The sequence below is a fragment of the Neopsephotus bourkii genome, unplaced genomic scaffold (genome assembly GCF_033783945.1).
Source record: "Neopsephotus bourkii isolate Nb327-2 ecotype Australia unplaced genomic scaffold, CSIRO-AGI_Nbou_v1 NB_1388, whole genome shotgun sequence".
In the NCBI taxonomy this organism is placed as follows: Eukaryota; Metazoa; Chordata; class Aves; order Psittaciformes; family Psittacidae; genus Neopsephotus; species Neopsephotus bourkii.
The window spans coordinates 2535570-2560828 of NW_026901866.1; the positions used below are offsets into that span (position 1 = coordinate 2535570).

General features: G+C 37.7%; 1 protein-coding gene across 2 annotated transcripts in view; it reads left to right on the plus strand.

Moving 5' to 3' along the window:
• PRKD1 (protein kinase D1) overlaps positions 1-25259 on the plus strand; it is a 133660-nt gene that overhangs the window by 82646 nt on the left and 25755 nt on the right. Inside the window, exons 3-7 of one of the 2 annotated variants that reach the window (XM_061367637.1) lie at positions 5556-5687; positions 6395-6555; positions 9310-9333; positions 17673-17883; positions 19510-19587. In XM_061367637.1, the coding sequence (XP_061223621.1) occupies positions 5556-5687; positions 6395-6555; positions 9310-9333; positions 17673-17883; positions 19510-19587 (606 nt within the window). The remainder of the gene's footprint in view (positions 1-5555; positions 5688-6394; positions 6556-9309; positions 9334-17672; positions 17884-19509; positions 19588-25259) is intronic. The other variant, XM_061367638.1, reaches the window with a different exon arrangement.

Below are 25259 nucleotides of genomic sequence, written 5' to 3' on the forward strand. Positions count from 1 at the left end.
CTTCCTGATTCGTTTTTTTGGCTTCCTCCTCTTGAATCCGGTAAGCTCTTACTCATTTCCTCTCCAAAGGAAACAATCCCAGTCTCTTAATCTCTCCTTATATGGAAGTGTCTTCCATGCCTCCAGTGGTTTTTCTCATCTATCAGTTCTTCTGTTTTACCATACTTCTTTTAGGGTCAGTCTCATAGAAACTGAACACAGAATGTCAAGTGAGGAATAATAATGTAGCCATTTCCCAGTGTTAATTTCAGTTCCATTTATTTATCTGCATGGGTAAATCCTGAAATCCTGGGTAAACTTAAGTTTTAAGTAGAACTTAAAGTCAGTAGAACACTTATTTTTAGTGCAGCGATATATTCTCTAATCATTTTGCTTATCTTTTTAACCTTCAGATCCACCTAGCCAGGCACTGGAGAAGTTTCCATAATAAGTCACTCTAGAATTGTAATCCTTTTAAAAAAATCAGCCACAATTCAGAGCAGTAATTTATTTATGTCTTCCAGGCTGTGTCATCTGGGGCATTTTATGTGCAAATCGTGCATTTGCTTAGCATTTTTAGGTTCCCATCTCCTTTTTTTAGTGTTATCCTTGAAATATTAAAGTGAGGTTGATAAAACACAATGCTTAACAGTCATGCTTCTGTTCCTTATCTTTGATGGTCTCATATCAAAGATCTGAGACCTGAAGAAAACATTGTTAGTCAGGTGGACACTAAAGCGTATTCTGGTAGTCATATGTTTCTAGGATTAGTTGTTTCATCACCTTCCTGGCGCTCAAGGTGAAGCTGACTGGCTTGTGGTTCCCTGGGTCCTCCTTCTTGCCCTTCTTGAAGGTAGTCTAGAAAATGAGTTCAGTGTAAAACTCTATTTTTAATTCCATTATACTTTTACCCATCAGCATTTATTCACCACATAAACCATTTCCTTAACCTTTTATCAAAAAACTTGAAGGAAATATGTATGTTTTACAAGTGCTACTAGTTCTTTTTGAACACTTCTTTTTGAAATGTATGATTCTGAAAGGAACTATGTAATCCATTTGATTTTTTCAGAAGTCTTGGAAAAGAACTGCAAGTAACTTAGAAAACAAAATCAGAGGAAATACAGATGTGTAAGGCAGTATTTACTTAATATTAATTTAGATCAGTCAGCATAGAAAAGGAGCAAGAGGCTTTATATTTAATTTGGAGCTGCTACTTATTGCTGATAGTCAGAGCTAATTTGAACACGGCATCAATACCTCCAGTAAACTTGCAAAGTATTTAATTCAATTCCTATGCTAAACAAATACCTCTGCAGTGTAATTTTATGATTAACAGGGTCTGAATTCATGAACTAAGGTATTGTTAATTTTTCCACTTGCGTGAAATATGGGTAAGAATACTGTACTGGGATTTTGATGAATGTAAAGCCTGGTGTATAGTTTGTGTATCTGAATCTGTGGAATCGTTCTTGAATAGAAGTACATTACAACTGAATTTTAAATATTAAGAATATACTGATGAATCAGGCATACTGACTAATAAATGTTAATCTTTTAATGAAACTCTCCTCAAAAGTCTGAGCTAGCACTGGACAAATGATTACAAATGGTTTATTAGCTCCTACAGTTTACTGCTTAAATCTCATGTCACAGGTGAGATATTGTAAACACAGACTATAGAGAATCTGGTCACTGGGGTTTGTTTAAGAACTAAGGAGATCTGAGCTTTTACCTTACTTGGATGCCTCCCATGCTGGTTTGTTTGTTCCCTTCCCAGCCTTGCATTTGGTGGCTCCTCACTGCCCCTCCCAAGTAAGGAAGTAGCTGCTGGCCAGGGCAGATTGGGCACAAAGTCATGGGTGTTCCGGCTCCGGCACTGGTTGCAGCTACCAGGCCTAGACATCACTGACCAAAATCTATGAATGTCCCCTAGTTTCCATCTCCCCATCTTGCCCCACTTCCAGCGTCTTACCTCTAAAGAGTATCTTCACAATTTTCCTTCCAGTCCCCCTTCTGAGATGACTGCTTCTTTTTTGGGAACCTTTCTTTTCCACCTCCTCATCTTTCTAGAACCCCCCAAGCTCATGATGCTTCCAGACTAAATAGTCCATGTGCAGAAGCACAACAAATGTGATTAACATTGTAGCTGGTGGTCGTTTCCTGTCTTTAGCACTGGAGGATTGAGAGTGAGTCGACCGCTTTTGCTTAGTCTGGTGTTAAAAAAATTGCAACTAGCCTGACCAGTTGCAGTTAGCAAGAAGCAGGCTTCTGTTTGAGAGTTCAAAATTCAGTTATATCTCCTCCTGCATCCCCACCTCATACAGCCAAGTGCCTGAATGGCAACTGTTACCATTAATAATTTAAGCTGGTTTTCACCTAAAACATTAGGATAAAGTGATGATAGGTAAGGTAAACAGATGAAACTTGTTGTATTAGAAAGAGTTTCCTTCATGTAAAATTTAGAGTACTGAGGTACTTGCATGCATATCCAAAAAGGTCATTAGATCCAAATATTCCATATCAAAGTTACCCTATTTCAGTGCAGAACAGATAAAGAAAGAGTTATTATAAATCTGAATGCATCTAGATTTTAGGAAGTTATAATTTCTGTTAATGTATTAGGGCCCTGGTAATGTTAGTTTAATTCTTAAATCAGATTTTGAGGTGGAGATCAGAGATGAAATCTTTGGCTTATATGAACTGCCATGGCTCTGCTGAATTTGGAACTCTGAAAAGACCAGACTGTCCTTGATTGCCAGAATGGAACATTAGAAAGAATAAAATGTTTTCCTTTCTCTTAGCCCAGTGAAATTGCATATACAGTCATTAATTGTTATGGTTTAGTCAGTGCTTATGGTTTTAATAGCGTGTAATGATATTTTTTAAGTTCAGAACAAGAAATATGAATTAATCCATGTTTCTAGAAATTAAAGATTTGTGTAACTTGCTAGTTAATATAGTTCACCCAGATTAAGTTCTAAAGATAAACTAGTTTCACTGAATAGTGATCTAAAGTCACATCATTTTATGGGACCAGAAAACAGAATGTTGTAGGCAGAGCCTGATGAGAACACATAAATCTGAAACCTGGAAAAACACTATTTTTACCTTGAAAATTAAAACCCAACACATTTCCAAGCCTTTTTTTTTTGCAGTTCATAGTACTTGAAAAACCACCCAGTAGATCCGTGTAAAACTCCTCTCCAATCTTCCAAGTTGGCAAACATAATTTCAGAATTTAAATACATGCATGAGTACCTACTTTAGGTAGCTATTCAAGGAAATAGGCATAAACTTACATACATACTTAAATCCTTTGCTAGTTTAAGATTTACAAGAGTGATATGTAAAATAAACATAGTGTTTTAATAGTACTTTGATTATTAATTGTATGCTTTTAGAAACAACCTTGGGAAATAGCTTTATAATCAAAAAGTTTGTATCTCTATAATTCAGATATATGTTCTCAAATTCAGGCCTATCATGTCTTGTGGGTCTTACAGTAGGGCCTTGTCTTCTCCCTTGAGGGGAAGTGCATGCTCATGGAATATCTTCTAGTAAGCCTTTTCATTTATATTTATGTGCAAATTGAACCAAGAGGGACAATATCAAAGACATGTATTTTGCAGTCCTGTTGCAAGGTGTAGAGCATGATGTTCTAGTTGTGGTGCCTGCCCTTTAGAAAGCTCCCAAATATATATAGCTTTTCCATGATCATTTTGTTATGCAAAGAGATGGAGATGTGCCATTACAGAGTGAGCATTGCCTTAACAGTCAACTTGAACATTATTGTCTTGATAAAAAAATTAGAAAAATAGGAATTTTTGACAAGTATCCTTGTGCATTTGGAAGCCCTTGAAGATGAAAAAAAAAAAAAAAAAAATATGCCTGGCCCAGCATTGTTAAGTAAATATAAAACTATTATATTTCAGATTTGGTATGTTCTAGCATGTTAGACTGTTTTCTGAAGTCCTAATTTTATGAATTAAGCTTTGTAACATGGCTTATTTTGAAAGCTAGGAAGTGAATAATTGTGGGAAAAGAAAATGAAATCCTAAATTAAACAGTTACGTGATTTAGATTGTTTCATTGAAGACAAGAAAAAAGGCTTGATATTGTTGGAATCATTGAAACCTATTTGTGTGATGGTATTCCAAATATCTCTTAAAAGATCCTTAGAGTGGTTGAGACTAGAAACATATCTTTCTGTGGAGACATTTTGGAAAAGCTTTTTGTAAGAGTCCTTTGTGCACAGAAGGAACTGAGTCCAGGGCATAGGTCTTTATTGGTACTCTGCTCTAATTAGTTAAAAACTTTTTCTTGATTGTTAGTCAAATTTTTGGTTATTTTAATACACAAGGAACAAGCCAGGGGCTAAGGGTATTTGGGTATTTTAGGAATACATTTGAACCGAACCATTAAAAAATAGGTTTTCTTTCCCTCTCAATTGCAAATCAGGAATGCATTTCTGTTGAGAGACAAAGCATTTCCATTTAGTGGCTACACACCTGACTCATTCATACTGATATATGTGAAGAGTAAGCACACGCTTAAATCACCTGTTTAAATGGCAGTCTGAGATCAGATGTTTGTATATGTGCTTAATGTTAACAACATTTGACAGATATTATTTTCCCTTGGACTCCGATACATGTTAAACATAATAAGAAAAATGAAAATATTTAATTAAGCATATTTTTGAAAATATTGTGGTACTGGCTGCATCTGTATACTAAATAGTTCTTAAAACATTGTCACTTTATTTTTCTAGTTTACACTAGTGCCTTTAACTAGCCCTTATAACTTTTGCAACTGTTTCACATCACTTTGAAATGATTGGTACTCTGGGAAATGTATAGCAGTCTTCCAGACTGCTTTGCAAGGGCTTTGTCTTTATTGATGATTGGGTGTATAATTGCATGTTTTCTTTCAAAATGCTAGTGTATATTTTTAACTTGGGCGGTCAGTTCACCAATAACAACATAAGCTGCTGAATCAGGCACACAAAATGGTCAGCTGAAATGGCACATTTTGGATATATTTTCCTTTACTTGTCCGGAAAAAAATTACAGTTTCTTTACTGCATGCATTCTGTTTATCTTATGTGTATAGGATAAATTCCTGAATTTATCTGAAAGGGATATATTTACCTTTATAACACATATATTACCTTGTATTACCTTACTGAAGTTACCTGAAGGGATATTCTGTCGAGTCTGTGAAAGAGAATTTTGAAAAGTTTCCAACATCTGGTTGAACTCTGGCAATTTCTGATAAATGTTTGATATGCTATTAATCTCTTGTGTTTTATTGGCAGCATATTCTCAGGGAAGTTATTGCTGTAAGTGTGTGAAAGCAGCTTTATCCTTTTCCCAGTGGTCACTGTAGTATGAAGGTGTATCAGCAATCTTTTTATCTTCAAAATACATTACAACCATTACAAAATTCAGAGTTCATCGTTGTAGTGACCAGAAGTAGTTTAGCTTAGTTCTGTGGCGAAGTACCACATCAATAAAGCATATTAATTATGTTACTAATTTTAGTAACATTTTGAATGATCTTGTTCTTAACAGCTTCTGCTACATTTGAAGACTTTCAAATTCGCCCACATGCGCTTTTTGTTCATTCGTATCGAGCTCCAGCCTTCTGTGACCATTGTGGAGAAATGCTGTGGGGGCTGGTGCGTCAGGGGCTCAAATGTGAAGGTAAGCTGCAGTAAGATGTGATTTTTCAGCCTCAGGAAGAGACCTGTCCATTCCAGTTAAGCATGTTGTCTGTGATTCTGCTTTCAAATTGAATAGGTAGAGATGTAGGAACTATCGGAATAGTTAAGTGATTAAAGAACTAATCTTTCTGAGTGCTCTGAGACCTCCTAGATAAGGTTCTGTAACCTGAAGTGCAAAACAATTGGTCTATCTGTATTTTTAAGAAAAGTTTTTCTGTATCTTACACTTCTCTGAGTCTGGGCCTGTGTCTCCTTCTATATCTCATTAATTCAGATAATTTAACTGAAATTGCTGTCAGTACATACGAGGTAGTTATAGCTGTCTTTTCTCATTTTGCCACAACTATTTGACTCCTAGTAGACTGTATCCAATAGGATGTACCATTTGCAATAAAAGGCTTCCATACCTCTCAGATGTTGATCACAGAAATTCCCTGCACTGTAAGATGATAGATTCTTTAAAAAATTAAAACAAGGGGTTATAGATATAACTATTTGGAACTTATAGCATTATCTCTCTAAAAATTTGTAGAATATAGGAGCTAAAGTAGCAGAGTAGGGGAATAAAGTTTAATCAAAAATAAGGGTGGTGGTTTAAAACTCCTCTTGTCTTGGGGGAAAAAAATAAAATCTTTGCTTTTTCCAGTAATAAACCATCATCAGAGGGTTTTAAATTTCTCTTTTCAGGGTGTGGTCTAAATTACCATAAGAGATGTGCATTTAAAATCCCTAACAACTGCAGTGGTGTACGGAAAAGGCGCCTGTCAAACGTATCTCTCACAGGACTCAGCACCTTTCGGACAGTTTCTGCAGAACCCTCGCCCAGCATGCCCGATGAAGCCCTTCTGGTATGGGATTCCCTAGCTATAGAGGTTATGGGTATTGTTGGTAATAAACAACGACATTTAGCACTCTCTGGTTTTTGCCTGTTGTAGACTACATAGAAGAGTTCTATGTAAGTTATAAAACATTGCTGTGAGAGAAAGCATCTTGACATACAGGGGAGGTCACCAGCTTAAGGATTGTATGTTTAAGGTATGTGTCACTTCTGATACTCCCAGGAGTTTCCTCCCTTTGTCATGAATTTTGCAGTTCTAAAGGTGCCACCCATGCTGATGTGAGTAGTTGCACCGTGGAGGATGTCTCCTCTGGAGCTAGAAATTGAATTTCTTCTGTATCAGACCATTATAACCATTGGTTCATGATACAGTAAAAATTTGCCTCAGGAGAGCACTGTGACCCAACCACCACAATGTCAAACTGAGTATTTGTCATAGTCAGGGCTATAGTTGATTATTTGGAGCCTGCATGTTTAGCATATTTTTAAGTGTTCAGAAGAAAATGGGAGAAGTCTCCATTATTTCCTGACACAGATCTTTGTGGTAAATATATGTATATGTCTGTATATATGTGTGTAGATATACAGTATACACACGGGTACACATAAATATATTTGTATATACATTACTGTCGTAGTTCCCATCATGAAACCAACTCTTCTGAGAACAAAATATAATGACTGTAACAAATTAAAATATATATTTTTTACCTTTGGCATATTTGTTCCTTTCTACACTCATGGTTATAATATACCTGAATAGTTAAGAATTTATACTGTGTGTAAATGAATCCACTCCTAAGTGAAAGCTTTGAAAACCTTAAGGTTTAAAAGAGAGGAAAGACTTTTTAAGTACACACAACAATTATCATGTTTTCCTCTCAATTGGAATATTAAACTTATTAAACTTGACATACTAAAAGGACACTATTGCAAATGATGTAGACCTGGTGTTATATGCGGTACCATCTATGAGCCATAATTATGTACTTATCCTACTGATTATCATTAGCCTAAAGCTACTTGGAAATTAAGGTTAACATTAAGAATCTGTTTTTTTTAATTGAAAAGCTGCATAAATGAGTAAGGTGCTTAAGTTTTGCAAAAACTGCAACAACAAATCTTCGTAGATTATTCATAATTCTCAGTAGGTTGTTTCAGAAATACCGACTTACTCAGACCAAAACAGAAAATTCTGAGGGAGGCTGGCCCTAGTTCTGAATTGTTTCAGGAATTCTGGTTAAAAAAATTGTTTAAGTGAGCATCTTAGTATAGTGGCTATAAATATTCACTGCAATGTATAGTTACAGGATAGCACAAAAATTTAATTTGAAAACTGTTAATTTTAATACTGTTATTTTCTGATACATTCTTACATGACATACCTGTTTTACAAAGCTATGTATTTTTGAACTGTTGAGAATATTAAAATTGACAGTGAAGAAATACAGTAAATTTTATATATACTGCAGACTATACTTCCCTAAGAACTTGTAATTATGAGTGTGCCCATGCTGATGGTTCAGGACATCACACATGCACACACACATGCATGCTCAAATAAAACATGTTTACAGTAGGTACAGAGATGGTCACAAGACTAGAGAAACGAAATAGTTTTCCAATTTCACTCTTTATTTCAGGAAATCATGGTATCATTTACCAGATTTTCAAACATGCTCTCATGTACAGCTTCTGTATGTCTTTTGTTTTGTTTTGGGTTTTTTACATTGAAGAGTTTCAATTTTTTGCCCCATTTTTTTAAGTGTCTATAAGCTTTGTCAGTTCTCCTCTATCAGGTGTCCTTTGGACTCCATTCTTCTGCAGTACTCGTGAGATAAGTTTTATGGCAGTTTATACTGTGATGCCAATCTAAGCATGCACTTTGGAATGTGTTCCTTTTTTTCTACAGTCTGCATGAATATACTAAGCAATAGCATCTTTGTTCACAAAATCATACCATTCATTATAAGTGTTGATGAGGCACTTCAGCTACTGGTAACAAAATATAACCCGTGTTTGGGACTACTGAATTGGTCAGGTATCTGTCAATTCTTTAAATAGGACTACAATACTTTCGATTCTATGTACTATGTAGAGTCAGAGCAGTTGGGAGAGAAGTAGTTCGTGGAATTATTTGCTAAGTTATGATTTCAGAACGTTTTGTCCATCTTGTGTGAACCAGGAAGAAGCCAACTTTAGCTCACAGCGTTAAATTCAGCTTGTAAGTCTGGCTTCTGGAAAAATGAAACTTACAAAGTTAAGACAATTTGCCCTAATTTAGGAAATGGTGGCATTTAAAAAAATCTTTGAGACAGGATAATGTGTATCCTGCAAAGGGTACTTTAATTATCCTTTCATAGGGTACCACCGCACACAAACGCAATTTCAGTTTATGTTTAAGTGTATTCATAAGCCAATAAAGCATTTCATTTGAGTTAAAAATTGACTGGGGACTACATTTGACTACAACTTTAAAAATCTACCTCCAAAGAATAAAATCTGGGCAATATCCTTTTTCTGATTCTTAATTTAGTAGTGTAAAGCTCATCAACAGAAATGCTATAAACAAGTAGAACTAGGAGGATGCTATGTAACCCAGATTTTTACCTGTCATAGATCAAATGCAATTCTTTTGCATTCTATAGCATGGAATGAAACTATAAAATAATCCCACTTTCATGCTTGCTTCTAAAGTAACATTATTTCTTTCTTTTTTCTCTCCCTTATTTCTTCTGCTTTTTCTTCTTTCCAACTGTCTCAGTCTCCTGTCAGCCCTGGCTGTGAGGTATGTACTGTATTTACTCTGTATGATATTATCAGGAACATCTTTTTTACGAGTATCAGTATCAATGTGAAGAAATGCAGAAATTTAATCAGATTAGTATATTACAGTCTTAAGAATTTATGAGCATTTGTTTTTCTTCTAGAACGAGTATACCCAGTGTGAAACTCCAAAGTCCAGATTCCAAAGCGAAGGTCATAGTTCTTATACTAAACAGTAAAATTAGCTAACATTAAAATATTTTAATACAAAAGTGGCTTTTTAATTTTTTTAGGCATGATAGAGGTCATTGGTTGGACTGAAGCTCTTTTACTGACAGTAAGACATGGGAAGAAAATTTTAACTTCATTTCAGAACATTGGGAATTTGCTGGAGTAATGTATAAAATTGATATTTTATTTTAAGCTGAACAAACCTAACCTTTAAGTGCTCACCAGCAGTAAGCCTGTACTGCAGTTTAGTTGCTTTTTCAGAACATGGTTGCATTAAAAAAACCCACAAAACAAAACAACCCAGCAGTCAAGGAATATGTGGAAATAAACATAAGCAGTGCACAGCTAAATTAAAGCTATATATGAAGAGAGTATCAAGTCTAAGTGAAAAACAGTTTGGTGTTTTTTTTAATGGTTACTGCATGTCGATGGATGTCCTCTTTGAATTTCAATATGGATTTTCCAAAGAAACTATTAATGTTTAAAGATTCAAAAGTTTTAAAACTGTGTAATGTTGGCCTCTTTCCCTTGCAGCATATATTTGAGAGGCAGCCAGAAAAGAACAGTCTTTGCAAATATTTTCCTTTTTAGTAATACTACATAGATAATCTGAGGAATATTTTGTTATGGTGAAATGAAGGTTAGCATGGCCAAACATCATTCTCTTTGAAAAAAGTAAATTTATTTCTTTCTAAAACACATATATTCTTTTTGTAGAAAAAAATGCATTTTTTAAAATATATTACAGTATTACAATGCCACAGAATACCCATAACACAATAAAACAAACATATATAGAATAAGGGTTTTCTAATCTAAGATAATTTTGTTCTAAGTATGTGCTATCTTAAAAATTATGAATCCGTCAATCTGGATAATGATGGATTACCCTGTATCAACAGTAATTAAAAGTATTAATAAAAAAAAAGTATTTGGAGGTAAATGGAATATTACAAAGTTACTTACATGCTTACTTTGCTTTTTCTGAAGAATTTGGGTTTATTTTTTATTAAATATTTTAAAATTGAAATAAGTTTAATAGAAAAGACTATTTACATATCACTGGCAGATTACAAAGCACCAGGTGTTGCCTGCCTCTGCAGATTTGTTATGAGCAGAGCTAGCTTCAGGCTTTGCAGCTATATATAGAAGAGTGATTTTGCAGAACTAGGACAGTAGAGTCTCTGGGAGGGAATTGTCTTGAGTAAGTTGTAGGTGGTCATTTTCCCTTTCTTCCCTTGCACCCAGTTCTTAATACAGCTGCTCTTTTCTCTTACTCCAATGAAATAAGGAGTCCTCCTTTCTAGTGACTCAAAAATACCCACTGTTTTAAGTGTGAATTTCCCACACTTTGAAGATGCATCTCCTTTTCCCAGTTCCAGTCCCTATAGTGCCTCCCTAGCTTATTGGAATGGAAAAAAGGAGCCCTTGAGGAAAGGGTAAAGAAGAGCTTAGGATGTTGCAGCTGAGATCAGCTTCATGCCTTAAGCCAGTTGTCATTAGTAGGAGTCCTTTTCTAATGGCTAGAATATAGTTCATTAGACCAAAGATCCTCCTACGCAAAATTAATATTTTGTCTTGAAGAAAGACACTCAAGTTAACTGTAAACTAATACCACTCATAGTTATCTTCTAGTTTGGCATCCCCAAGTTATCCTTCCATACCCCGGTGATATGTACTGCACATTCCTCTCTTATTTTATGGGAAGACTTTCTTTCTCTGTGCTTATTTGTTTAATCAAACAACACATGCTGTTTTTGAGAATGTTCCTGGAAATTTTTTGAGGTCCAAAGTGTAGATGTTATTTATAAATAATAGAAGTGTAAAGTATAGGCTGCAAACTAAACCAACCCTAAGTAATGTTTACATAAGTGGCATATTCACCAGGAGAATCTAGGGTCATACACTGAACAGAACTGAGAATCAAGAACTCAGTGAATCTGACACTGCAAGTTAAATATTTAAATAGGAATTTAAGTTTATTCCGCAGTCTTTTAGATATTATTTTAGGGGGGTTTGGGTTTGTTTTTTTTTCACAATTATTTAAAATATTAAATTATGTTAAAGGTTAAAAAAAACCAACCAAAACTATTTAAAATATAGTTCCCTTTTTTCTTGAAGCATTTTGTGTCTGATGTTCAAAGTCAAACTGAACCCTAAATTAAAACTTTGTAGGATACAGAAAGTAAATTTGGAATGGCTTACCTTACATATTGCTGTGCCATAAAATGGTAGTAATCCCTGTACTAGCTGCCATGCACTAAATATGCTGGGATGGAATTTCTCGTGAAATGTCAAAGTACATTTTAGCTTTTCTGACCTCATTTGCCCCAGCATGATTGTTTCAGAAGTTCATTACAGCCAGATGAAATCTAAAAGATGATCAAGCCAATTATTTTAAGTTAAAAGGTGTATATTTAGGACAGCATTAAATATTGCATCAGTTGTGCACCTCTAATATTTTCCAGATATCTAGGGAGATAGGTAGAAGGGACAACAGTAAATGGCCTAAAGACGTAAATGTTCTGAAATTTCCTACGTGCCATGTGTGATGTTTCTGAATGCAACTTGTGATCCGTTGGAGAGGTTTAATGGCAATCTGATTCTTCAGCTTGGAGGATGAGAGAGGTCCAGGTTGTTCTTCTCCTTAGGTAGTTGCCACTTGTTATTAAATCCCCAATCTTGTTTTTAGGGAAGACATATGATAGTAACAGCAGTTGTCAGCTTATGAGCCTTTATATAAGTCACCATTATACTAAGGATGTGTACTTGTTATGGGACTGTGACAGTAGGAGTGCATGTTATGTCTAAGTAAACACACATTCAGAGCTAAGTTCCTGTAGTTTCTGAGTGCTAACACAAGGGTTTCCACATATTGAAAGTATAAAAAAGTGGTACACGCTGAAGTACACAGTTTACTTTCCTATAGTGTCTCTGAAACATTGTTAATGTTAGTGCTGGGTCTTGTGGAATGGTATAAGATCCCAATGTTCAATTTGTACTTTGAGAGTTAGAGGAAATTACAACACTTTTATCTCCTCTTTCCTGGCCCAAACATGTTCAATTGCACTTTCCTTTCTAACATATAAGCTTTTCCAAAAAGGTTTTCCAAACCTGTGGCTTTGGTTAAGCCTAAAGACCTACTGCTTATCCCTGATTAAGTAGGGATAGTGTGGAGACAGTGTCAGGTGGGACTCCTTTACACAGACATTGGAGGAAAAAAAGCAATTCTGAGTGAACCAGAATTGTGCAAAGATTCCTTGAATAGTTTTGTCTTCAGTTGTAACTTGGCTAAGATACCTTTGTATCATGGTATGTGCCTTCTTTTTTTTCTTTCTCAATAGTTCTATGCAGTTGGCACAACTGAGCTACTGAGCGCAGCTTATGATGTGAGCATCCTAGTAGTGCAAGAAGAGACATTAAAATAATTTCTTGCTCAAAATTATTGTACTTAAGATTATAAAGCATATAATGGAAGAGCAAACTAAACCTAGTATTTTATCAGGAACTTGTGTCTGTAAGATGCAGGAAAAAAAGCTTGGTGCTGTGTAAGCCCTTTTATGCCTAATGCAACTAGCAAGTCCTCTGTAAAAAAAGGGCTTTTGTTTTGGGAAATCCCTGACTCAGAGAAGTCAGCACAGTCACACAATAACTGCTGAAACCCAGTAATCTTCTCTTGTTACTTTACAAAATAAGTCAGGTTACAGACAGAGCATTCAAACCACTGTTTGCTGTCTGAGTGGAGGAGCAGGGTACATAATAATTTCCATCTGTAGATAGTTTAATATTAACAGTTCGTAGTGAAGTCAGTTCTTTGATGTGTTTACACATGTGACACTGAAGTGTTTTTCAAACCATAGCTATTTAACTATGGAGCTTGTAGGATTAAATCATACACTTGACTTAAAGAGTGCTAAAAGCCTCAAAAGACAACACAGTTGATTGCAGTCTAAGTGTGGTATTTCAGTATATTTAACTAAAGATTTGTTTCCTTGAATTCACTTAATTACAGTCACATAGTTTAATTTGTAAAAGAAAGTCAACATTTGCATTGCATTAAAAACATAGTAGTCCCTGTGGTTACATAGATATCTAGCACCTCATTTGACAGTAGCTTCCTGTGAAGAAATTATATATGAACGTATTAAGGCTTTATCCTCTGCCTTCAATACAGGAAGGAAGTGCATGTTTCAGAGTTGAAAATATAACTTCATACAGACAGTTATTGCTGTTTGTTTCTTTAAAATATATCTCACTTTTCTCAGTTGTCCAAGTAAATAAATAAAAAAGAAAAAACAAACCAAAACCAACCTAACTCGTGACAGTTTGTTTCTTTTGTTAAGGAAACATTTCAAAATTGTAGGAATACCCGAATTGGTTTTGTTTGAATATCTCAGTGTAAAGTACAGGAATAATGTCACAATACTTTTAAGATATTGAGCCTTCAAAAGGTTAGCACTGCTTTGTGAACAGTTTTGAAAAAATATGTATTTTGAAGAATATAGGATATGTAGCCTATTTGCTTCTGAGTCAAGGTTACTAACTTAAATGTGTTTCTGCAAGTATGATGTAAAATGAGGTATCAGTTGTCAAAATGGAAGTATTTGTTTTCTGACTTTTTTAGAACATGAAGGTCTTCAGTGAAGTTTTCTCAGAATGCGTGGGACAGTTTTAGTGTGACTGTTGAAACCTTTTAAAAGAAGTCAGGCAAACAGCAGAATATTTTGTGTTTTAGGCTAGCCTCTGTATCTGATTGCTAGTCTTTGTCTTCATTCCCAAGACACCAACTCTGCATCCAGGTAGTCAGCTTTTATTGCTTTCCATTAGCCCCTTCAGCATCTCCCTAAAGTTTCTTTGGTTTCTGTGCCTGCAAGGGATAGGTGTGGTTCTAGAAGACAGTCAGGCTCACCAGAATAATAGGAACAGCTGAATTTCATTGTCAGGGAATAAGTATTTATTTAAGTTTCTTAACTGTATTTTGCAATGGATTCGGACAAGGTAAAAAAGACAGGAAAGATCTCCTTCTGAAGTATTTTTACTTTTTGTGGTAATGGTTATATGGAGGACCTTCTCCTTTCAGCAGTGACAGGGTTCTGTGCTTCTGTCTACTGTAGACAAATTGTTGTGTCTTTGAACGGTTTTTAACAGTGTCATGGTTTAACCCCAGCCAGACAGCTTGTTCAGCCACTCCACCCCCTTCTTGCCCTCCCCCTACTCCTGGAGGGATGGAGAGGAGAATCAAAAAGAATGCAACTCCCACAGGTTGAGATAAGAACAGTTTAGTAACTAAGGTATAACACAAATCACTACTGCTACCACCAATAATAGTAATGATAAAGGAAATAACAAGGGAAGAGAATGCAGCACCTCATCACCAGGCGACCGATAACTCGCCCCACCCCCCCCCCCCCCCCCCCCGCCCGACCAAGCACCGACAGATACCTCCTCGAACCCTGCAGTCCACTTAGTCCTTCCGGGTAACTCCCAGTTACCTCCTGGGCGTGACGTGCTGTGGTATGGAATACCTCTTTGGTCAGTTTGGGTCAGGTGTCCTGTCTCTGCTTCCTCCCGGCTTCCCTCCTACCTGGCAGAGCATGAGGCTCACCAAGTCCTTGGCCAAACCAAAACATCATTTTTATCAGCTCTGTTCCCAGCCTGAAAGTCGAAACACAGCACTGCACCAGCTACCAAGAAAGAGAAAAATGACTGCTACTGCTGAACCCAGGACACAAAGCTTACCAGATAAACCATGAGTAGCTTCAGCATATTCCCAAAATTCAAAGTTGAACAAGAAGGAGAGGGGCAAGACTAGTAAGAATCATTGCTGAATGCCCATGTTGAAGAAAAAGCTTGGCATCTCTCCCATCTTGGAATTAAAAATAACCCTTTTTTCAGAATGAAAATGTAAGCAAACACTGGATTCTGTTAGATAGCCTCATAGTTTAAGGCTTAATTGAATTGGAGGCTCAGAATGTGATTGGTGTCACTTGTTTGGCTGAACATCTGTATAGTTAAATGTCTGCACATGTTTCTTTGTGTTTGTTGTCACTTGGAAAATCATATTCTGAGCTGTTAAAGTATAGATTACCTTGCTGGGATGATTGTTCTAAAGAACTGTTTAGCGTTCGGAGCTGCACAGGCTGTTAGTTTCCATGGTGTAATCCAGTTAAGCAGTCATTTCCTGGGAAGTTTCCAGATCTGCTGAGTCAGTAGCCTGGCTGACTACCAGGAAAAAGTAATTTATCTTTCTAAGAAACAAAGCACACTGGCTAAAGAAGAAGGTGTTTTGTGGAAGAGATTCTCACTTTTGCAGTGAAAATTGAACAGTTAGTAGTTTTCTTTCGGGGGCTTTAAATTGTGGAATCCGTCTGATTCTGGGAGTGTTGGAAGTTAAAGTTGAGGGGTTATTGAGAGGAATTCTGGAAGATACTGGGAGAAGCAGCTTATCATTGACAAGAGGGAGGATGTGCTCCTCCTCCTAGTCAGTCATTAGAGGGGTGTGGAGTGATGCTCTGTTTGCTACTGCCATGAGTTCTGAGCTGTCACCAGCTTCCTTTCCCTTGATAGCTCTGAGAGTAGCAGAGGGGTCACATTGTAACTGGCTGGAAGAGGAAGGGAGTGCAAGTCCCTCATATCAGGCCTGAGCATGCAGGAGAGAGACTAGATCCATGACTACTGATGTATGGGAGTATAGTATGGGAGAAGATGAAATTCAGCTTTACCTCTTACTTTACCTGAAAACATTGTAAACTAAGAATTTCTGATGGGTTATACCATATGCCACTTGTAAAACCTAACGTTTTCTCAGAGCTATGCAGAAGCATATAATAGCACATCAAATCTGAAAACTTGTCGTCAAACTCAAAAAAATCAAAAACTTAGAGCAAATAATTTGTCCCACACTCAAACTGTACCACAACTGAGATTTGATGAGACATCATCTGGGCAGCATAGCTCAGTGGTCGGAGCCAAAGCTGTAGGGAAGTGTGTCTCTCTGATAATCATGTAAGTGCCTAAGATGAGTCTTAGTACGTTTCAGCAACACCAGTGAAGTTTGTAAAGCTGCAAGGTATTTGGTGAGAAAATCTGGGACAAACAGGATCTGATTTCTAAAATCCTTTGAGCATGAGGTTAACTAGATAGAAGTCATTTGGATTTTTTAATTTGCCAACATAATTTTTGATTTAGCAATAATTTGGGAAATGAAGGCAAAGTGATAATAGTAAGTTTAGTTTAAATTATATTAGATGATATCAGATGGGAATGACTCATCTTCTAGCCTTCAGTTATTATTTGCAGATGACGGTAAGAAGATTTTGAGTTCTAAATGAGCAAGCTGCGTCTTGCAGCTTTTTTTTTTTTTTTCAATGTTAACTGTGGGTGTAGTTTGGTTGTTTCTTAAGGGCAGCTACTGGGAGAAGGCAGCTTTCTGGGTCAGTTGATTTCTGGGGTAATTACCATATTTACATGAGTTGAGAATATAAGGTAAATAATTTCTTTCAGAAATTCTTTTTATTCCATACCTTAGGCTGTATGTCTCACTTTATTTATCTACATGCATTTATACACCTATTGTGACACATTATGTCTAATCTAAATGCGGCTTACCACATTTGATATCAAAATTATAGTGATAGCAAAAATTATAAATTAAGGGGATGGAAAATACTAATCTGTTTTGTATCAAACTCCTGCATTCACATGGAATAAGGTAACTATTTTCTAATATTTATACAAAAAATACAGCCTTTCAAAGTTAAATTTCATTTAAAACAAAATAAGAGGGGTAAAAATGGCTTGTGTGTTTGTCAGAATGCAAAATGTTTTTCTGATACATTTTTAATGAATACTTTAATTCCTTTTTGGTTGGTTTTTTTTTTCCTTTTTCAATAAAACCCTGGAACCCTGTTTCTGTCACAATGTGGGATGTATGACAATAGTGTTGGCAAAGATAGTGTTTGCTACCATTCAAATTTTTCATAAGCAGTCGTCGAGAGTTGCACCTTCTATTAGTATTTAAAAGCACGTTTCTTTTTATGACATGACTTACTGTTCTTGAGTGAGCGTGATAGCTTTTTAAAAGTTAGAACATCATGATTATTTCACATGTTCTTTTTATGTATTTCACAGCAGAAGACACCATCAGAATCATTCACTGGGCGAGAGAAGAGATCAAATTCACAATCATATATTGGGCGACCTATTCAGCTAGACAAGATCTTACTGTCCAAGGTTAAAGTGCCTCACACTTTCGTCATCCACTCTTATACACGGCCAACAGTTTGCCAGTACTGCAAGAAGCTTCTCAAAGGGCTTTTTAGACAGGGTTTGCAATGCAAAGGTAAGCAGACACCCCTTAGGTACATAAAAGCTAAGCATAATAAAATTAGTAAATTAGCATTTGAGTGGTTACTATGTAGCATTACTCACGATTTCCTCACGAAACTGCCTAGGTGTAGGCACATGTACAATTATACTGGATTAAGCTGGATTCAAAATTACAGTAATTGCTGTTCTGCAGGAGTTGTCTGCATGGCTGTTCATTTTTACCCTGCAGTATATCTGCAATAGCTTGCACTTTTTTGGTTCGGGTGTAAATTATCTTCTATTTGGCAGTAGGTGAGCCTGTGCACACAGGCAATTACAGCAGAATAGTTAACACAAAAGACTGTATTCTTCATTGTTTTTAATCTGCAAAATTTTATGTTGAAGTATGTGCCTGCGTCCCCGTAGTTCAGGGTTTTGAGGAAGTTATAATGGAATTAAGATGAGCTTATATGAGAATTGAAAACCACATTTTTGCAGTGTAACTAACTAAAGTGCTTTGAAGTCTCATGCTGTTGTACCTTATTAGGTGCGAAAGTGAATCAAGCCGCTTAGATTGTAACCTAGATTACTGGTTCACCTTAACCAGCTAAAGGGGCCCTAAATGCAAAGCATCGTGCATGCTATGGTGTTAGATAATGTTGGCTAACAGATCCTTAAAATCACCTTCCTTCTATTAAAATAAACAGTAATCTCATAGGTTTAATCAGTATATTTTGTGTTGCTTCTTTGAACTAACTCCCTGCAAAAATTCAGTAGCAATCATTTAACTTAAAATGTGACTCTGATGTGATTTAACTAAAGTAAAATATCTATGAAGGCATAACCTGTTCCATTTCACTTTGAATCCCAGTGACATAAGCAAATATTAACCTGATATTAAAAAAAAAAAAAAATTGCCTACACTTTGGCCCTGCTACACCTCAGTTGATTTTTGGATCTCAAGTTAAATAATTGCAAGGATACAGGCAACCTTGGTATATTCCTTCCTACTCTTTGCTTTTCCAGATGTGTTAATAAGTTGCAGCTCTTAGTTCAAATAAGATGTGTTCAGAAGCCAAAATAAAAACAGTTAAGATGAAGTCTAATAAAGTGCTAATTACACATATGAAAAGGTAGACAAAAATATCTGGGAAATAAGGAAGAAATTGAAGGAATCATCCACTGAAAGCAGTACAGAAGTTGCTTTGAGATGTAAAGAACAAATATTTTCTCACTTATAATTGTTGGCTAGGGTTCTGCTGTTTCAGTTTTCAGTCAGCAGTTTTTGATATGTACTCAGTCTCTTCAACTGCAGCAGATATACTGGAAAAGCAGCTCTAACTTTGCAGCCAAGCACTTGGGTCTCCCGATCACTCCCCTAGGCAAGTTGAGCACACACTTCAGCTGCAGGTAGTTCCTCCACCCAGCTGCCTGTTGTAATGCTCTCTTTTCCCCCGAAGGAAACACACTTCTAGCATCTTTAATCCTGTCCCTTCCACTGGCAGGTGGTATGCACCCAGAATGCTCTTTGGGCATATTAACTCTGTAGTAGTGTGCAATGGTAGAGCTTGACATTTGTAGGCTCAAGAGCAGGAAAAAAATATAATTGTGTCACAGGAAGGGAGGTGTAATTTTACTGTATCCCTTTTTTCCTTAACAGACTGTAGGTTCAACTGTCACAAACGCTGTGCTCCTAAAGTGCCAAATAACTGCCTGGGAGAAGTTGCCATTAATGGAGGTAAGTTGCCCTAACAGTGGTTTCTGTCATTGTTTAAACCATCAGTTAAATGAAAGAAATGTAAAACTGAGAAGTATGCAAAGACAGGATTTTCCACTGCTTGGGAGTGGCCTTTCCTCTTCAATATTTCTGTTATAAGTCAAAGATGAAGTGTGGGAGGAACCCTACATGTGGCTCAGAGCAGAGTGTGTGTCTTCCAAATAGGTGTCAGTGACGGGCTCAGCTGTGCCTCAGAGGTAGTGTCAGCAGCAAAATGGTCAGACTATCATGGCCTGTTGAATGCAGAATGCTAAAGTAAAGCAAAAAGCCATAACCATGAGAAGGTGGTATTCAGATACAAACACAAAACTGCTTTTTAATCTGTGGGAGAGGGAAGAAGTGTTTGCTTTAATATAATCTTACCGAGAAGGGAAAGCATACCTGGAAGAACTGGGAATGCCATCCAGGAAAAATTCCACTACTTACTGTTGGTATAAAATGAATCATATCAGTTGCCAAAAATAAAGGCTTGAATATCTGCCGATTATTCCATACATGTGCTGTCGGTTTTGTGTCAAGTATAGAATTTATGGGTAGGCTTGACAGACGGTACTGAAGGAAAAAAAGGGTCGTTGTAGATGAGTTGTTGATTGCCTTGAAAATGTCACTTTTCCATGTGGTGAGGGAATGAGAAGTGTGGTGGTGTTCAGTTTCTAATTCATATTACCGTGTTGTCAGCCTAAACTGCTTTTGAGGCTAACAGAGTATTGTCTTCTCAGGAAGGCTTTTTTCAAACTTTAAACCTGTGATCTACTTTATTGAAGACACACCAACAATTTCCAAAATTAGGAATGTTAACTAATATTTTCATAGTGTTTTTCATAGTAGTGTGACTGCATTATTAGAAAGTTCTACTGTTTAATGGCAATTTGTGTAGGCAAAAATATTTCAGATGCTAAGTATCCAATTTGAAACATGATAAGGTGCATGATTTTCTGGAAGATTGCCGTTGCACTCCTGCTGCATTTCCGCTCTGATGCACCTTAAGCTTCACTCTTGGAGTCACTATTATTATTTTGTAGTCTTTACACAATTTATACCTCATTTATGGTATGATAGAATGGTTAGGTTTGGAAAGGACCTTAAGATCATCTAGTTCCAGCCTCCCTGCCATGGGCAGTGACACCTCGCACTAAACCATATCACCCAAGGCTCTGTCCAGCCTGTCCTTGAACACCACCAGGGATGGAGCATTCACAGCTTCCCCGGGCAGCCCATTCCAGTGCCTCACCAACCTTATAGCAAAGAACTTCTTCCTTATATCCAACGTGAACTTCCTCTGTTTAAGTTTGAACCCATTACCCTAGTAGGCCCCTTTCAGATACCAGAAGGCTGCTATGCGGTCTTCACGCAGCCTTCTGTTCTCCAGGATGAGCAGCCCCAACTTTCTCAACCTGTCTTCATATAGGAGGTGCTCCAGTCCCCTGATCATCTCCATGGCCCTCCTCTTGACTTGTTTCAACAATTCCATGTCCTTTTCTCGTTGAGGACACCAGTACTGCACACAATACTCCAGGCGAGGTCTCACAAGAGCAGAGTAGAGGGGCAGGATCATCTCCTTTGACCTGCTGGTCACGCTCCTTTTGATGCAACCCAGGATACGGTTGGCTTTCTGGGCTGCGAGCGCACACTGAAACTGGCAGATGTTCATTTTCTCATCAACCAACACCCCCAAGTCCTTCTCCGCAGGAGGGCTGCTCTGAATCTCTTCTCTGCCCAACCTGTAGCTGTGCCTGGGATTGCCCAGACCCAGGTGTAGGACCTTGCACTTGGCATGGTTAAACTTCATGAGGTTGGCATCAGCCCACTTCACAAGCATGTCAGGGTCCCTATGGATGGCATCTCTTCCCTTCAGCATATCAACCAAATCACATAAGTTAGTGTCAATGGCAAAATTGATGAGGCATGTCAATCCCACCAATCATGCCATCAACAAAAATGTTGAACAGGATCTGTCCCAACACCGATCTCTGGGGGCACTACTCATTACTAGTCTCCAACTGGACACTGAGCGATTGACCACAACTGTTTGCGTGCAGCCATCCAGCCAGTTCTTTACTCACTGAGTAGTCCATCCATCAAATTTATGTTCCTCCAGTTTAGAGGCAAAGATGTTGTGCGGGATAGTGTTTTTGCACAAGTCCAGATAGATGACGTCAACTGCTTTGCTCCTATCCGTCAGTTCTGTAGCCCCATCATAGAAGGCCACCCAATTGATCAGACAGGATTTCCCCTTAGTGAAGCTGGCTGTCACCAATCACCTTGTTTTTCATGTGCCTTAGCATGCCTTCCAGGAGAATCTGCTCCAAGATTTTGCCGGGCACAGAGGTGAGACTGACTGGTCTGTAGTTCCCTGGGTCATCCATATTCCCCTTTTTTGAAAATGGGGGTTAAATTTCCCTTTCTCCAGTCATTGGGAACTTCACCTGACTGCCATGATTTTTCAAATATGATGGCCAGTGGCTTAGCAACTTCATTCGTCAGCTCCTTCAGGACCCACAGATGGGTTTTATCAGGTGATGATCTGGAACCTGATCCTCTCCTACAGTGGGCCCAAGGTCTTCTTTCTTACAGTCCCTGCGTCTGCCTTCCAAGACTTGGGTGGTGTGGTCAGAGCATTTGCCAGTGAAGACTGAGGCAAAGAAGTCATTCAGAACCTCAGCCTTCTCCGAATCCTGGGTAGCCAGTTCTCCTGATAGCTTCCAGAGAGGGCCCACCTTGTCCCTAGTCTGTCCTTTATTTGCAGTGTACCTATAAAATCCCTTCCTGTTACCTTTCACATCCCCTGCCAGATTTAATTCTAACAGTGCCTTAGCTTTCCTAACCTGGTTCCTAGCTTTCCGGACAACATCCCTGTATTCTTCCCAGGCTGCCTGTCCTCGCTTCTACCTTTTATAAACTCCTTTTTTCCCTCTAAGTTTCCTCAGCAGCTCCTTATTCATCCAAGGAGGTCTCGTGGACCTCCTGCTGCACTTCCTTCTAGTTGGGATGCAACACTTCTGAGCTTGTAGCAGGGGATCCTTGAATATCAACCAGCAGTCTTGGGCCCCCCTGCCCTCTAGGGCTATATCCCATAGAGCCTTATTAAGCAGGTTCCTCAAGAGGCCAAAGTCTGCTCTCTTGAAGTCCAGGGCAGGGAGCTTGCTGCACGCTCTCTTCACTGTCCTCAGGATCTCAAACTCGACCATCTCATGATTGCTGTAACCAAGGCTGCCCTGGAGTGTTACATTTCCAACGAGCCCTTCCCTGTTGGTGAGCACGAGGTCAAGCATGGCACCTCCCCGTTGTCTGCTCCTCTATTACTTGCAAGAGAAAGTTGCCTTCCACACAATCAAGGAACCTCCTGGATTGCTTGTGCCGGGCCATACCGTCATTCCAAAAGATGTCAGGGTGGTTGAAGTCACCCATGAGAGGACAAGGGCCTGCGAGCGTGAGGCTGTTCCTATCTATAGGTACTTCATCCACAGAGTCCTCCTGATCAGGCAGCTGATAGCTGCTGTGGACATCCTGTGGGATATTCTGTGGGATATGTGGACATACTGTGGGACATTCCCACAATAACGTCCCCCATTGCTGTTCTCCCTTTGACCTTGACCCAGAAGCTCTCTGTTGACTGCTCACCTGTCCCCAGAAAGAGGTCCATACTCTCCAGCCCATCACTGACATATATAGCTACTCTCCTTCCCTGTCTGCTAGGCCTGTCTTTCCTAAGGAGCCTGTAACCTTCCATTCCTACAGTCCAGTTATAGGAGTCATCCCACCATGTTTCTGTGATGGTTATTACATCATACCCCCATAGACATGCACACATCTCTAATTCCTCTTGTTTATTCCCCATACTACGAGCATTTGTATAGAGGCATCTGAGCAGATCTCCAAATGAAGCCAACTCACTGGCTGGAGCAGTTCGACAGGGCTTTGAGCAACCTGGTCTAGTGGAAGGTGTCCCTGCCCATGGCAGGGAGGTTGGAACTAGATGATATTTAAGGTCCCTCCCAAGCCAAACCCTTCTATGATTTTAACTCTTAGTTGTCTGTCCTAAATGACTGATGTAAGGTCCTTAGGATTATCAAAGGCAATTTCATCTTGCTATCTCATTTCTATTTTTACAGTAATTTGATTCACATTGTTTTAAAACTTAATAAAATATCTGTCACTTTGTCCATCTGCTGTGTGATACATTTTCCCCAAAATAGTAAGTGAAGGAAGAGCTGAAGTAATAAAATTCCAAGTATGGTCTCATTAATAAACACATTACATCCTAAATGTAGGAGACTATTTTTAACTGATTGTGGATTTATTGAATATAGAGATTTAGAAAGTCTTGTAGGAATAGCAGAGAGATAGCCTTGCACTGTAAAGTGTCATTCATGAGTGGATGATTGTTTCTGCTAGAGATGAACTATAATGTATCTTTCAATCACACATCAGTAACTTATATCCAAATATTTTAAGACTACTCTACATGGAAACAGACCTTTCAGTTGTGCACTTCCAATTTGAGTGAGATGCCATCATTTCAAAACATTTTGCTGTCAGTCAGATCAGTGTGCTTTTTCTTTTGAGGCATCATCTACACTGACTGTCAAGAACCTTCCTCCACATAATTAAGGCAAAAGTTTCTTGGTGAGACTATTTGGTGTCTTCCATGTGATTTCAACCTTACTTCAGATTACTGAAACACTGCAAACTTCCCAGAAAAACTAGTGCTGTCTTTACTGTCTGACAGGACTGATGATTTTGCCATGTTAGATCACAGCCTGTATAACAGCAGGTTGGGTTTCAACACAGGGATTTTTTTTGTGTATGTGTGTTTGCTTTATTTTGCTTGGGGTTTGGGGGGGTTTGTTTTTTGTAATGTAAGTCATTAGGTCTTCCACAGAAATCCATTCGTAAGCAGCAGTACAATCAAAAGTTATTTCTTACTTTCATCTTGCTTAGGCATATCTAATCTTGAAACTGGAAAGTTTAATATAATTTAAATATAACCTGGAAGATACTATTAATACTAAGCCATATTCAAAGAAGTTAAATCCTAAGTCTTCATGTTTTTTCTATGCCATTGAACTCTTAAATATTTATTTAATATTTCTTTTATAAAGGCAGGAAGCGTTATTTCAGTAATAGGGGTTACTGGTCCATATTGGGCAGCCTTCACAGAGGTCACTTGTTCCAAGTGTAAAAAAAATATATATATAGTTCACATTATCAGTAATTGTCTTGGGAGTTATATCAGTAGTTTACCATCATGTCATCATCATTATTACAAAATTCCTAGTTTTGAAATTACTTCTCGCATCAGTTTTCAACTCTTCTGCCAACAGCCATCAAGCCAGTACACAGCATTCAAGCTGTATAGAAAATTTGTCAGATCTCAGAAATAAAGCTCATGAGTATAGAATGTTTGTTAGAAGTCCATAGATAAGAAATTATGCTTTGACTTTGGCATTTTTTTTATTAGAAAGTTGTATTTCTGAAATTATTTTGATTTGATGCATTTCCAGTTTTCTTTGACAATGTTCTAAATGGCTGGTTAAAAACCACACTTAACCAGCACACAGAGTACCAAGTAAAGATACACCCATGCTGTAGAGTTCCAAAAAGAACCTGAGGTTTTCTGAAGCTCAGAATGG